This window comes from Procambarus clarkii, chromosome 41 (genome assembly GCF_040958095.1).
Source record: "Procambarus clarkii isolate CNS0578487 chromosome 41, FALCON_Pclarkii_2.0, whole genome shotgun sequence".
Classification (NCBI taxonomy): domain Eukaryota; kingdom Metazoa; phylum Arthropoda; class Malacostraca; order Decapoda; family Cambaridae; genus Procambarus; species Procambarus clarkii.
In genome coordinates this window covers 6,218,416-6,234,554 of record NC_091190.1, presented here as the reverse complement: position 1 = coordinate 6,234,554, position 16,139 = coordinate 6,218,416, and the positions used below count along the sequence as shown (strand labels likewise).

General features: G+C 42.1%; 1 protein-coding gene across 1 annotated transcript in view; it reads left to right on the top strand.

Moving 5' to 3' along the window:
• Nucleotides 1–15,763, top strand: part of LOC123748276 (ionotropic receptor 21a-like) — a 460,516-nt gene extending 444,753 nt beyond the window's left edge. The window contains exons 11-12 of the mRNA XM_069339092.1: nucleotides 6,028–6,218; nucleotides 15,430–15,763. Coding sequence (XP_069195193.1) covers nucleotides 6,028–6,218; nucleotides 15,430–15,763 — 525 coding nt within the window. The remainder of the gene's footprint in view (nucleotides 1–6,027; nucleotides 6,219–15,429) is intronic.
• The last annotated feature ends 376 nt before the right edge of the window (nucleotides 15,764–16,139 follow it).

Below are 16,139 nucleotides of genomic sequence, written 5' to 3'. Positions count from 1 at the left end.
CACCCTACCTGCCCCAACCCCTGTCAGCCCCCCACTAAGTACCCTCCTAAGGCATCCTCCCCCCACCAACCCCTCTTCTCCCACTCACCCCCCTCCTCCCACTCCCCCTCCCCCAAAACCCTCCCCTCTTCCTCACCCACCTCAGCCTTCCCTTTCCCCTCACGCCCTCCCAAGCCCTCCCCCCTTTACTGCCCCCCAAACCCCCCCTTCTCCCCCATCCCCCCAAACCTCCTCCTCTCACCCCCCTCAACCCTCCCCCTTTCACCACCTCCAACCCTCCCCCTCTCACCCACCCCTCCAACCCTCCCCCTCTCACCCACTCCCACTACCCTCCAACCCCAAGCCCTTCCTCCTCCACCAGTGTCCCTGTACCAGATCCTCCCAGCTCCTGCTCACCCCAGACCCCACAGGTGCCCCCTTAGAGGAGAAGCAGAAGAGAGATAGTTTCAGGGCAATGTACTCGAACATAGATGGGATCACAAGCAAGGGAAGTGAACTAAGGGAAAGAGCACAAGAAGTTAACCCAGATGTAATCGGACTCACTGAAACAAAACTCTCTGTAATCGTAACGAATGTGGTGTTTCCCCAGGAGTACACAGTAATAAGGAAAGAGAGGGAAGGTAGGGGAGGAGGCGGAGTGGCCCAACTCATGAGAAAGGAATGGAATTTTAAGGAGATGGCTATCCATGGGTGTGAAGGTTTCAGAGACTACATAGCAGGCACCATGACAATGGGAGGACCAAGAATAGTAGTAGCAGTAATATATAACCCTCCACCAAATGACAGAAGACCCAGTCAAGAGTATGAAAACAACAACATGGCAGTTAACACTATAATTGAGAGGACAGCCTCTGCTGCCTGTAGAAATAGATCCCACCTGCTCATCATGAGGGACTTCAATCACGGAAGGATTGATAGGGAGAAGAAGGAACCGCATGGAGGCGAGGATACGTGGAGAGCCAAACTACTGGAAATGGTGACTAGAAACGTCTTAACCCAGCATGTCAGAGAACCCACAAGGATGAGAGGAAATGACGCGCCAGCGAGACTCGACCTGGTCTTCACCCTGAACGACTCTGACATAAGAGAAATCGGTTTTGAGGCCCCAGTAGGAATGAGCGACCACAGTGTATTGGTATTTGAGTACCTGATTGAAGAAGGGTTATTGAACTCAAGGAGGGATACCGAAACCAAAAGGTTAGCATACCGAAAGGGAAACTATGAGGAGATAAGAAAATTCCTAACAGATATAGCATGGGAAACAGAGCTCAGGGAAAAGACGGCCCAAGATATGATGGACTACATCACGCAAAAATGCAAGGACACAGCAAACAAGTTTGTCCCAGCCCAAAAGGAAAACAGTGTAATGAAGATGAGAAACCCATGGTTTAATAAGAGATGTAGGCTAGCTAAGCAGCAAAGTAAAAGGGCATGGAGAAACTATAGGAATAACAGGACACTGGAGAGCAGAGAAAGATACCAGAATGCCAGGAATGACTATGTCAGGATGAGAAGAGAGGCAGAAAGACAATACGAAAATGACATCGCAAGCAAGGCAAAGACTCAGCCTAAATTGCTGCATAGCCACATCAGGAGAAAAACAACAGTAGAGGAACAGGTTATGAAATTAAGGATAGGGGAAGAAGGATTCATTACAAACGACAAGGAAGTGTGTGAGGAACTGAATAAGAAATTCCAAGAGGTCTTCATCTTAGAGCAAGGAGAAATCCCAGAGATAAGAGAGGGAATAGCTAACCAGGAACCACTGGAAGAGTTTGAGATTATCAGCGGGGAAGTAAGGAAGTATTTACTAGAGTTGGATGTGAAAAAGGCTATAGGCCCAGATGAAATCTCCCCCTGGATACTAAAGGAAGGAGCAGAAGAACTGTGCCTCCCACTCTCCATAGTGTATAACAAATCACTGGCAACAAGGGAACTGCCAGAAATTTGGAAAGCATCTAACGTAGTCCAGATATACAAGAAAGGGGATAGACAGGAGGCACTGAATTACAGGCCAGTGTCCCTAACCTGCATACCATGCAAGCTGATGGAGAAGATTGTGCGAAGAAAGCTAGTGGAGCACCTGGAGCGAAAGAACTTTGTAACATAGCATCAACATGGATTCAGGGATGGCAGGTCCTGCCTCACAGGGTTACTTGAATTCTACGACCAGGCAACAAAAATAAGGCAAGAAAGAGAAGGGTGGGCAGACTGCATATTTTTGGATTGTCAGAAAGCCTTTGATACAGTGCCACACAAGAGGCTAGTGAAAAAGCTGGAGATGCAGGCTGGAGTGAAAGGGAAGGTACTCCGTTGGATGCAGGAGTGCCTAAGCAAGAGGAGACAACGAGTCAGTGTGAGGGGTGAGGTTTCAGATTGGTGAGACGTTACGAGTGGAGTCCCCCAGGGGTCAGTCTTTGGACCTATAATGTTTCTGATATATGTAAATGATCTCACAGAGGGTATAGAATCGTTTCTCTCAACGTTTGCCGATGATGCAAAAATTATGAGGAGGATTGAAACTGAGGACGATAGTAGGAGGCTACAAGAAGACCTAGACAGACTGAGTGAATGGTCCAACAAATGGCTGTTGAAGTTCAACCCGAGTAAATGCAAAGTAATGAAAGTAGGCAGTGGAAATAGGAGGCCAGACACAGGATACAGAATAGGAGATGAAGTACTTAATGAAACGAACAGAGAGAAAGATCTAGGAGTTGATATCACACCAAACTTGTCTCTTGAAGCCCACATAAAAAGAATAAAGTCTGCGGCATATGCGAGGCTGGCTAACATCAGAACAGCGTTCAGGAACCTGTGTAAGGAATCATTCAGAATCATGTACACCACATATGTAAGACCAATCCTGGAGTATGCGGCCACAAAGTCCAAAGGTATGCCACTTGACTAGTCCCAGAACTAAGAGGCATGAGTTACGAGGAAAGGCTGTGGGAAATGCACCTTACGACACTGGAAGACAGAAGAGTAAGGGGAGACATGATCACAACCTACAAAATCCTCAGAGGAATCGACCGGGTAAACAAGGATAAACTATTTAACACTGGTGGGACGCGAACAAGGGGACACAGGTGGAAACTGTGTACCCACATGAGCCACAGAGACGTTAGAAGGAACTTTTTCAGTGTCAGAGTAGTTAACGGATGGAATGCATTAGGCAGTGATGTGGTGGAGGCTGACTCCATACACAGTTTTAAATGTAGATATGATAGAGCCCAGTAGGCTCAGGAATCTGTACACTAGTTGATTGACAGTTGAGAGGCGGGACCAAAGAGCCAAAGCTCAACCCCTGCAAGCACAAATAGGTGAGTACAAATAGGTGAGTACACACACACACTCACACACACACACACACTCACACACACACACACACTCAAACACACACACACACAGTGTGTGGTGTAGGGGGCCTGGTAGCCTGGTGGATAGCACGCAGGACTCGTAATTCTGTGGCTTGGGTTCGATTCCCGCACCATGCAGAAACAAATGGGCAAAGTTTCTTTCTCCATGAATGCCCCTGTTGCCTAGCAGTAAATAGGTACCTGGGAGTTAGTCAGCTGTCACGGGCTGCTTCCTGGTGTATGTGTGTGTGTGTGTACTCACCTAGTTGTGTCTGCAGGATCGAGCATTGACTCTTGGATCCCGCCTTTCGAGCATCGGTTGTTTACAGCAATGACTCCTGTCCCATTTCCCTATCATACCTGGTTTTAAAATTATGAATAGTATTTGCTTCCACAACCTGTTCCTGAAGTGCATTCCATTTTCCCACTACTCTCACGCTAAAAAAAAACTTCCTAACATCTCTGTGACTCATCTGACTTTCAAGCTTCCATCCATGTCCCCTCGTTCTGTTACTATTCCGTGTGAACATTTCGTCTATGTCCACTCTGTCAATCCCTCTGAGTATCTTATCATGTCCCCCCTCTCCCTTCTTCTTTCTAGTGTCGTAAGGCACAGTTCCCTCAGGTGCTCCTCATACCCCATCCCTCGTAGCTCTGGGACGAGTCTCGTTGCAAACCTCTGAACCTTTTCCAGTTTCATTATATGCTTCTTCAGATGGGGACTACATGATGAGGCGGCATACTCTATGACTGGCCTTACGTAGGCAGTATAAAGCGCCCTAAATGCCTCCTTACTTAGGTTTCTGAATGATGTTCTAACTTTTGCCAGTGTAGAGTACGCTGCTGTCGTTATCCTATTTATATGTGCCTCAGGAGATAGATTAGGTGTTACGTCCACCCCCAGGTCTCTTTCACGCGTCGTTACAGGTAGGTTGTTCCCCTTCATTGTGTACTGTCCCTTTGGTCTCCTATCTCCTAGTCCCATTTCCATAACTTTACATTTGCTCGTGTAGAATTCCAGTAGTAATTTCTCTGACCATCTCTGCAACCTGTTCAGGTCCTCTTGGAGGATCCTGCAATCCTCATCTGTCACAACTCTTCTCATAAACTTTGCGTCATCTGCAAACATCGACATGTAGGACTCTACGCCCGTAAACATGTCGTTAACATATACAAGAAATAGAATTGGTCCCAGCACCGTTCCTTGTGGTACTCCACTTGTTACTGTTCGCCAGTCCGACTTCTCGCCCCTTACCGTAACTCTTTGGCTCCTTCCTGTTAGGTAGTTCCTTATCCATGCTAGTACCTTTCCCCCCACCCCCGCCTGCCTCTCGAGCTTGAACAGCAGTCTCATGTGCGGTACTGTATCAAAGGCTTTTTGGCAGTCCAGAAATATGCAGTCTGCCCAACCATCTCTGTCCTGTCTTATCCTCGTTATTTTATCATAGAATTCCAGAAGGTTTGTTAGGCACGATTTCCCTGTCCAGAACCCATGTTGATATTTGTTCACAAACCTAATGTTCTCCAGGTGTGCAACCAGTCGTAGCCTAATTATTCTTTCCAGTATTTTACAGGGGATGCTTGTCAGTGATACAGGTCTATAGTTAAGTGCCTCCTCCCTATCACCTTTCTTGAAGATCGGCACGACATTTGCCTTCTTCCAGCAACTGGGCAATTCTCCTGACATAAGTGACTCATTAAAGATCATTGCCAGAGGCACGCTGAGGGCCTGTGCTCCTTCTTTTAGTATCCACGGTGATACTTTGTCTGGTCCAACTGCTTTAGTTGCATCTAGAGTTGTCAACTGTTTCATTACCTCCTCTGCTGTCACCTCTATATCTGATAGTCTTTCATCTAGGGTAACCCCTTCCAACAATGGGAGCTGCTCAGGCTCGGTAGTGAACACTCCATGGAAACTGGCATTCAGTGCCTCGCAGATTTCCTTGTCACTTTCAGTATATGCCCCCTCTGTCTTCCTTAGTCTTGTCACTTGGTCATTCACCGACATTTTTCTTCTTATATGACTGTGTAGTAACTTAGGTTCTTTTTTCGCTTTGATTGCAATATCGTTCTCATAGTCCCTTTCCGATGTTCGTCTTATATATATATGTGTGTGTGTGTGTGTGTGTGTGTGTGTGTGTGTGTGTGTGTGTGTGTGTGTGTGTGTGTGTGTGTGTGTGTGTGTGTGTGTGTGTGTGTGTGTGTGTGTGTGTGTGTGTGTGTGTGTGTGTGTGTGTGTGTGTGTCTGTGTGTGGTGTGTTGTGAAAAAATAAAGTAGTTAGTAAACAATTGATTGACAATTGAGAGACGGGCCGAAGAGCAAAGCTCAACCCCCCGCAAACACAACTAGGTGAATACACACACACACACACACACACACACACACACACACACACACACACACACACACACACACACACACACACACACACACACACACACACACACACACACACAGAGGGCAGATGAACTATGGGCAGCAAAGGAGGAGATAAGAAACCTGAAGGAGACTCCTCCACAATACCAGACACAAACCGTACCTCAGGGAGAAGTGAATTCTGCTGTGGAGGGGGCCTCTACAACACAGCCCTCATGTGCTGAAATGCTTAAAAAGAGCCCTGAAGCTAGGTCTGCTGTTAGGAAAGTTGCCATGGAAGTGGCTTTTTCTCAGGAAGCAGCCAAATGTACTAGCCAGCTGAAAGAGTGGAAAAGAGCAGAAGTAATAGTATGCATTAAGGAGCAAACAGGGACCGGTCCAGTGGACAGAAGAGAGAAGGACAAAAATGAAGGTAATGAGATCCTTAAAGAGCTAAAGATGGAGAGGGCTGACCAAAATATTGAGAAGGTTTTCAGGATTGAACGGTACACCAAGGACAGAGACCAACTGATAAAGGTGGTATTCACAAGCGAGAGAACAAAAGAGGACTTGTTCGCAAGTAAGAGCGGACTAGCAAATGTACAGAAGTTCAAAAAAGTATTCCTTCAGAGGGATATGACAAGGGACGACAGAAAGAGGGCAGCAGCCATAAGGAGGGAGTGCAGGGAGAGAAAAAGGTATCAGGGAGCTACAACTCTGAACCCTACAACTCCAGAGGGGAGCGGGAAACCCTCCACAAGCAGCTCAACAAACACAGTGAGAGAAGTACCTCCCCCATCCTCAACCCAATAGATGCCCAACCTGCCCCAACTCCTGGTGCCCAAGGTTGGGGAGTCGGGAATCGGGTTGGGGAGTCGGGAATCGGGTTGGGGAGTCGGGAATCGGGTTGGGGAGTCGGGAATCGGGTTGGGGAGTCGGGAATCGGGTTGGGGAGTCGGGAATCGGGTTGGGGAGTCGGGAATCGGGTTGGGGAGTCGGGAATCGGGTTGGGGAGTAAGTTTAGATTCAGTTTTGGTCGCCATATTATAGAATGGATATAAATTCACTTGAACGTGTCCAGCGTAGGATGACTAAGTTAATTCCCCAAATTAGAAATCTTTCATATGAAGAAAGATTAACAAAGCTTAAGTTGCATTCACTGGAAAGGCGAAGAGTTAGGGGTGACATGATAGAGGTTTACAAGTGGATGAATGGACATAACCGGGGGGATATTAATAGGGTATTAAAAGTATCAACACAGGACAGAACACGAAACAATGGATATAAATTGGATAAGTTTAGATTTAGGAAAGACTTGGGTAAATACTGGTTCAGTAACAGGGTTGTTGATTTGTGGAACCAATTGCCGCGTAACATTGTGGAGGTGGGGTCCCTCGATTGTTTCAAGCACGGGTTGGACAAGTACATGAGTGGGATTGGGTGGTTATAGAATAGGAGCTGCCTCGTATGGGCCAATAGGCCTTCTGCAGTTACCTTTGTTCTTATGTTCTTATGTTCTTATGAATAAGTTAATTCCCCAAATTAGAAATCTTTCATATGAAGAAAGATTAACAAAGCTTAAGTTGCATTCACTGGAAAGGCGAAGAGTTAGGGGTGACATGATAGAGGTTTACAAGTGGGTGAATGGACATAACAAAGGGGATATTAATAGGGTATTAAAAGTATCAACACAAGACAGAACACGAAACAATGGGTATAAATTGGATAAGTTTAGATTTAGGAATGACTTGGGTAAATACTGGTTCAGTAACAGAGTTGTTGATTTGTGGAACCAATTACCGCGTAACATTGTGGAGGTGGGGTCCCTCGATTGTTTCAAGCATGGGTTGGACATGTATATGAGTGGGATTGGGTGGTTATAAATAGGAGCTGCCTCGTATGGGCCAATAGGCCTTCTGCAGTTGCCTCCGTTCTTATGTTCTTATAATATATCAATGATTTAGATTCAGGTTTGAGTAGCAACATTTGCAAATTTTATCACGGAAGAAGACTCCCTATCACTTCAAGTTGATCTAAATAGGGTTTTGAAATGGTCAAAGGATTGGCAGATGCAGTTTAATGCTGATAAATGTAAAGTTTTGAGGGTAGGTAATGATGATAGAGTTACAAGATACGAGCTAAATGGTGTTGAGATTGCGAAGTAGAATTGCGAAAGGGATCTGGGAGTTATGCTAAGTAAGAATTTAAAACAAAAGGATCAATGCATAAATGTTCGTAATAAGGCAAATAGGACACTGGGATTTATTAATCGAAGCGTTAGAAACAAGACACCTGGTGTGGTTCTTTAGCTATATCTTGCTCTGGTTAAGCCCCATTTAGATTATGCAGTTCAGTTTTGGTCGCCGTACTATAGAAGGGATATAAATTCACTTGAACGTGTCCAGCGTAGGATGACTAAGTTAATTCCCCAAATTAGAAATCTTTCATATAAAGAAAGATTAACAAAGCTTAAATTACATTCACTGGAAAGGCGAAGAGCTAGGGGTGACATGATAGAGGTTTACAAGTGGATGAATGGAAATAACAAAGGAGATATCAATAGAGTATTAAAAGTATCATAATAACATAAGAACAAAGGTAACTGCAGAAGGCCTATTGGCCCATACGAGGCAGCTCCTATCTATAACCACCCAATCCCACTCATATACTTGTCCAACCCGCGCTTGAAACATTCGAGGGACCCAACCTCCACCATGTTACGCGGCAATTGGTTCCACAAATCAACAACCCTGTTACTGAACCAGTATTTACCCAAGTCTTTCCTTAAATCTAAACTTATCCAATTTATACCCATTGTTTCGTGTTCTGTCTTGTGTTGATACTTTTAATACCCTATTAATATCCCCTTTGTTATGTCCATTCACCCACTTGTAAACCTCTATCATGTCACCCCTAACTCTTCGCCTTTCCAGTGAATGCAACTTAAGCTTTGTTAATCTTTCTTCATATGAAAGATTTCTAATTTGGGGAATTAACTTAGCCATCCTACGCTGGGCACGTTCAAGTGAATTTATATCCATTCTATAATATGGCGACCAAAACTGAACTGCATAATCTAAATGGGGCCTAACTAGAGCAAGATATAGCTTGAGAACCACACCAGGTGTCTTGTTACTAACGCTGCGATTAATAAATCCAAGTGTCCGAATTGCCTTATTACGAACATTTATGCATTGATCCATTTGTTTTAAATTCTTGCTAATCATAACTCCCAGATCCCTTTCGCAATTCGACTTCGCAATCTCAACACCATCTAGCTCGTATCTTGTAACCCTATCATCATTACCTAACCTCAGAACTTTACATTTATCAGCATTAAACTGCATCTGCCAATCCTTCGACCATTTCAAAACCCTATCTAGATCAATTTGAAGTGATAGTGAGTCCTCCTCCGAATTAATTTCCCTACCGATTTTCGTATCATCGGCAAATTTGCAAATGTTGCTACTCAAACCTGAATCTAAATCATTTATATATATTATAAACAACACAGGTCCCAGGACAGAACCCTGAGGCACCCCACTTACAACATTTTCCCACTCTGACTTGACTCCATTTATACTAACTCTCTGTTTCCTTTGGTACAGCCATGCCCTAATCCAGCTTAATATAGCACCCCCAATACATAAGAACATAAGAAGAACATAAGAACAAAGGTAACTGCAGAAGGCCTATTGGCCCATACGAGGCAGCTCCTATTCTATAACCACCCAATCCCACTCATATACTTGTCCAACCCGTGCTTGAAACAATCGAGGGACCCCACCTCCACAATGTTACGCGGCAATTGGTTCCACAAATCAACAACCCTGTTACTGAACCAGTATTTACCCAAGTCTTTCCTAAATCTAAACTTATCCAATTTATATCCATTGTTTCGTGTTCTGTCCTGTGTTGATACTTTTAATACCCTATTAATATCCCCCCGGTTATGTCCATTCATCCACTTGTAAACCTCTATCATGTCACCCCTAACTCTTCGCCTTTCCAGTGAATGCAACTTAAGCTTTGTTAATCTTTCTTCATATGAAAGATTTCTAATTTGGGGAATTAACTTAGTCATCCTACGCTGGACACGTTCAAGTGAATTTATATCCATTCTATAATATGGCGACCAAAACTGAACTGCATAATCTAAATGGGGCCTAACTAGAGCAAGATATAGCTTGAGAACCACACCAGGTGTCTTGTTACTAACGCTGCGATTAATAAATCCAAGTGTCCGATTTGCCTTATTACGAACATTTATGCATTGATCCTTTTGTTTTAAATTCTTACTAATCATAACTCCCAGATCCCTTTCGCAATCCGACTTCGCAATCACAACACCATCTAGCTCGTATCTTGTAACTCTATCATCATTACCTAACCTCAGAACTTTACATTTATCAGCATTAAACTGCATCTGCCAATCCTTTGACCATTTCAAAACCCTATCTAGATCAACTTGAAGTGATAGTGAGTCCTCCTCCGAATTAATTTCCCTACCGATTTTCGTATCATCGGCAAATTTGCAAATGTTGCTACTCAAACCTGAATCTAAATCATTTATATATATTATAAACAACAGAGGTCCCAGGACAGAGCCTTGAGGCACTCCACTTACAACATTTTCCCACTCTGACTTGATTCCATTTATACTAACTCTCTGTTTCCTTTGGTATAGCCATGCCCTAATCCAGCTTAATATAGCACCCCCAATACCATGAGACTCTATTTTTTTAATCAGTCTTTCATGTGGCACTGTATCAAAAGCTTTGCTAAAGTCAAGGTATACAACATCGCAATCCTTACCACTATCAACTGCCTCAACAATGCTAGAATAAAAAGATAACAAATTTGTTAAACATGAACGGCCATTTATAAAACCATGTTGCGACTCAATTATTAATTTATGTTTTTCAAGATGAAGACGAATTTTATTTGCTATTATAGATTCGAGTAACTTTCCCACAATAGACGTTAGGCTAATTGGTCGATAGTTAGACGCAAGTGATCTATCTCCTTTCTTAAAAACTGGTATCACATTAGCAACTTTCCAAAACTCTGGCACTCTGCCTGACTCTATTGATTTATTAAATATGGTTGACAGTGGGTCACAAAGCTCCTCTTTGCATTCTTTAAGCACCCTAGCAAACACTTCATCCGGCCCTGGGGATTTGTTTGGTTTGAGTTTTACTATTTGTTTAAGAACATCCTCCCTGGTAACTGCTAAACTCGTCAACCTGTCCTCGTCCCCACCCACATAGACTTGTTCGGCTGAAGGCATATTGTTAAGTTCCTCTTTAGTAAATACAGATACAAAATATTTATTAAAAATACTACTCATCTCTTCATCACTATCTGTTATTTGACCTGTCTCAGTTTTTAATGGACCTATCCTTTCCCTAGTCTTAGTACGATATAACTGAAAAAACCCTTTAGGATTTGTCTTTGCTTGCCCTGCTATGCGAACTTCATAGTTTCTTTTTGCTTTCCTTATCTCTTTTTTAACATTTCTAACCAGTTGTACGAATTCCTGTTCTAAAGTGACCTCCCCATTTTTAATCCTTTTGTACCAAGCTCTCTTTTTACCTATAAGGTTCTTCAAATTCTTTGTTATCCACTTTGGGTCATTAGTATACGATCTATTCAATTTGTATGGTATACTACGTTCCTGTGCTTTGTTTAGAATATTCTTAAATAAGTTATATATTGAATCCACATCGAAATCCCCATTTAAGTCACCTATCGCTGGGTTCATGTCTCGCTCCAAGACCGGCCCACACCCCATACCCAAGCCTTTCCAATCAATTTGACCCAAAAAATTTCTTAGGCTATTAAAATCAGCTTTTCGAAAATCTGGCACTTTAACAGAATTTTCTCCTACTGGTCTATTCCATTCTATGCTAAATCTGATTTCTTTGTGATCACTGCTCCCTAGCTCACTCCCTATTTCGATGTCATTAATTTGCGTTTCCCTGTTAGTTAACACTAAATCTAAAATATTATTTTCCCGTGTTGGTTCCTTAATGTGTTGCGTAAGAAAGCAATCGTCAATTAATTCTAGAAAATCTTCTGCTTCACTATTCCCTGTTTTGTTCAACCAGTTTATTCCGCTAAAATTAAAGTCACCCATGACATAAATACTGTTAGATCTAGATGCTCTAGATATTTCATTCCATAGATGCTTTGCTTCCATTCTGTCTAAATTTGGTGGCCTATATATAACTCCTATTAAAATATTATTTGCTTTTTCGTTTAATTCTATTCAAATAGTTTCTGTGTGTGGCTCAGTTTTGATTCCCTCTTTGAGACTACATTTCAAATTGTCCCTAACATATATGGCTACTCCCCCTCCTCGTCTAATATATATCTATCTGTGTGAAATAGTTTAAATCCATTTATCTGATATTCAGCTAATAGTTCTCTATTTTCTACGTTCATCCACGTTTCGGTAAGTGCAATAATATCTATTTTTTCTGTGCAGACAAGAGCATTTAATTCATTAATTTTATTTCTTAGACTTCTACTGTTAGTGTAATATACCCTACGTGAATTGTTATTTTGAGGCCCTTTTCTTTCTCTGATCATTTTGCCAATTCTTTTCTCCCACGAACACATACTTTTATTACCTCCTTCCTCCAAATCAATTCCCATACCACTATCTACTAACAGTTTAAACCCAAACAAACACCTCTAACCACTGGTTCTAACGAGTTCGCAACAGCAACAACCCCAGCCCTCGATAGATGCACCCCATCACTAGCATACATTTCATTTCTTCCATACAAGCGTTCCCAGTTGTCTATGTAAGATATTGCATTTGATTTGCAATATCTTTCCACCCGGCAATTGACACCAAGTGCCTTCGACATCCATTCATTTCCCACTCCCTTTCTTGGAAGAATGCCACATATGATCAGGATTCCTCCCTTGCTCCTAACTAATTCAATGGCTGTCCTAAATCTCTGTATTAGTTCCTCACTCCTAACTCGCCCAACATCATTACCCCCTGCACTAATACAAATAATGGGTTTGTTCCCATTTCCCGTCATAATATCATTCATGTTTTCAACAATATCACCAATTCCAGCTCCCGGATAGCAAACCCTTAATCTGTTCCCCCTATCTCTGGCACAAAACGTTGAGGCAGTTGATAGTGGTAAGGATTGCGATGTTGTATACCTTGACTTTAGCAAAGCTTTTGATACAGTGCCACATGAAAGACTGATTAAAAAAATAGAGTCTCATGGTATTGGGGGTGCTATATTAAGCTGGATTAGGGCATGGCTATTCCAAAGGAAACAGAGAGTTAGTATAAATGGAATCAAGTCAGAGTGGGAAAATGTTGTAAGTGGAGTGCCTCAAGGCTCTGTCCTGGGACCTCTGTTGTTTATAATATATATAAATGATTTAGATTCAGGTTTGAGTAGCAACATTTGCAAATTTGCCGATGATACGAAAATCGGTAGGGAAATTAATTCGGAGGAGGACTCACTATCACTTCAAGTTTTAACAGTCTCCGTGGTGTAGTGGTAAGACACTCGCCTGGCGTTCCGCGAACGCTATGTCATGGGTTCGTATCCTGGCCGGGGAGGATTTACTGGGCGCAATTCCTTAACTGTAGCCTCTGTTTAACGCAACAGTAAAATGTGTACTTGGATGAAAAAACGATTCTTCGCGGCAGGGGATCGTATTCCAGGGACCATAGGATTAAGGACTTGCCCGAAACGCTACGCGTACTAGTGGCTGTACAAGAATGTAACAACACTTGTATATATCTCAAAAAAAAAAAAAAAAAAAAAAAAAAAAAAAAAAAAAAAAAAAAAAAGTTGATCTAGATAGGGTTTAGAAATGGTCAAAGGATTGGCAGATGCAGTTTAATGCTGATAAATGTAAAGTTCTGAGGTTAGGTAATGATGATAGAGTTACAAGATACGAGCTAGATGGTGTTGTGATTGCGAAGTCGGATTGCGAAAGGGATCTGGGAGTTATGATTAGTAAGAATTTAAAACAAAAGGATCAATGCATAAATGTTCGTAATAAGGCAAATCGGACACTTGGATTTATTAATCGCAGCGTTAGTAACAAGACACCTGGTGTGGTTCTCAAGCTATATCTTGCTCTAGTTAGGCCCCATTTAGATTATGCAGTTCAGTTTTGGTCGCCATATTATAGAATGGATATAAATTCACTTGAACGTGTCCAGCGTAGGATGACTAAGTTAATTCCCCAAATTAGAAATCTTTCATATGAAGAAAGATTAACAAAGCTTAAGTTGCATTCACTGGAAAGGCGAAGAGTTAGGGGTGACATGATAGAGGTTTACAAGTGGATGAATGGACATAACCGGGGGGATATTAATAGGGTATTAAAAGTATCAACACAGGACAGAACACGAAACAATGGATATAAATTGGATAAGTTTAGATTTAGGAAAGACTTGGGTAAATACTGGTTCAGTAACAGGGTTGTTGATTTGTGGAACCAATTGCCGCGTAACATTGTGGAGGTGGGGTCCCTCGATTGTTTCAAGCACGGGTTGGACAAGTATATGAGTGGGATTGGGTGGTTATAGAATAGGAGCTGCCTCGTATGGGCCAATAGGCCTTCTGACTTGACTCCATATACTAACTCTCTGTTTCCTTTGGTATAGCCATGCCCTAATCCAGCTTAATATAGCACCCCCAATACCATGAGCCTCTATCTTTTTAATCAGTCTTTCATGTGGCACTGTATCAAAAGCTTTGCTAAAGTCAAGGTACACAACATCACAATCCTTACCACTATCATCTGCCTCAACTATGCTAGAATAAAAAGATAACCAATTTGTTAAACATGATTGGCCACTTATAAAACCATGTTGCGACTCAATTATTAATTTATGTTTTTCAAGATGAAGACGAATTTTATTTGCTATTATAGGCTCAAGTAACTTTCCCACAATAGACGTTAGGCTAATTGGTCGATAGTTAGATCCAAGTGATCTATCTCCTTTCTTTAAAACTGGTATCACATTAGCAACTTTCCATACCTCTGGCACTCTGCCTGACTCTATTGACTTATTTAATATGGTAGACAGTGGGTCGCAAAGCTCCTCTTTGCATTCTTTAAGCACCCTGGCAAACACTTCATCAGGCCCTGGGGATTTTACAGCACAAGACAGAACACAAAACAATGGGTATAAATTGGATAAGTTTAGATTTAGGAAAGACTTGGGTATATACTGATTCGGTAACAGGGTTGTTGATTTGAGGAACCGATTACCGCGTAACTTGGTTGAGGTGGGGTCCCTCGATTGTTGCAAGTGTGGGTTGTACATGTATATGAGTGGGATTAGCTGCCTGGTATGGGCCAATAGGCCTTCTGCAGTTACCTCTGTTCTTATGTTCTTGTGTTCTAGGTTGCTAAAAAAATGCAAAAGAATGCATATGCAGTGACCAATTTTGAACTTTATCATCCAATAAAATGCTCAACCAGACAAACTAGATATCTTCCATGCCGGAATGATACAGTATGAGGAGGATGTTCAAGAATGTCTGGATAAATTAAATCAATTTTAAGAATAATTTAATATAATCTCTTTCTCTCAAAATGCTCTAAATGCAAGTGGAGTTAATATATCTGATCAATTCAATGATGTTAGTCTACCAGCCATTGATTTTTCTCAGTTTCATGGCAGAGATGACATGTCATTTACCATCTGATTCCAAGCGATGATGACTACGATACTTCCATACAATTGTTACAAGTCAACTATAGTAACAAAGAGATTGCTATAGATAATCTCTACTATAAACTAAGAGCAATACCTACACCTGAATCTATTCAAGACATTAGACTCCAAGTGGGGTCTCTAGTCAAAGCTCTTGCTGCTAAGGCTGATGTGCCTAGAACAGAATGGGTATTGAAATTAGAGATTCAGAGAAAATTCCCCAAAGAGATCTTAGAATCCATCAGCTCTCATTATCGAACTGACATCCTCCCCCAGGATTATGTCTCTGATGGGTTGAGGATGACAGTGAATCGAATGCAGAACGATCATTAAACCATCTCAAGGTAACTTCAAGGTTAACCCTATATATATTTTTTTTTTTGGGGGGGGGGGATATTTTTCCTTGACTTCATTTCAACACATATTGACCTACAACTTTCACATATTCGAGTACGAATGCCAAGCAATTTTGATTAAACTCTACAAGAAAATTAAATAATGACTACTAATTAATGATTTCCACATAATCAAAATAAACTCACCTAAAAGTCATCCACAGAAAAATCAGTGCAACCAAAGGGTACTTCCAGTTCTCTCATTAAACCCAAACCAACCACCTCTCCAAGGTGGAAACAATCAACGTGAGCACCTATGCAGTGGCTCCCTCCAAACCTACAGTTATAGTGATACCCAAGGCAGTGACTCCCAA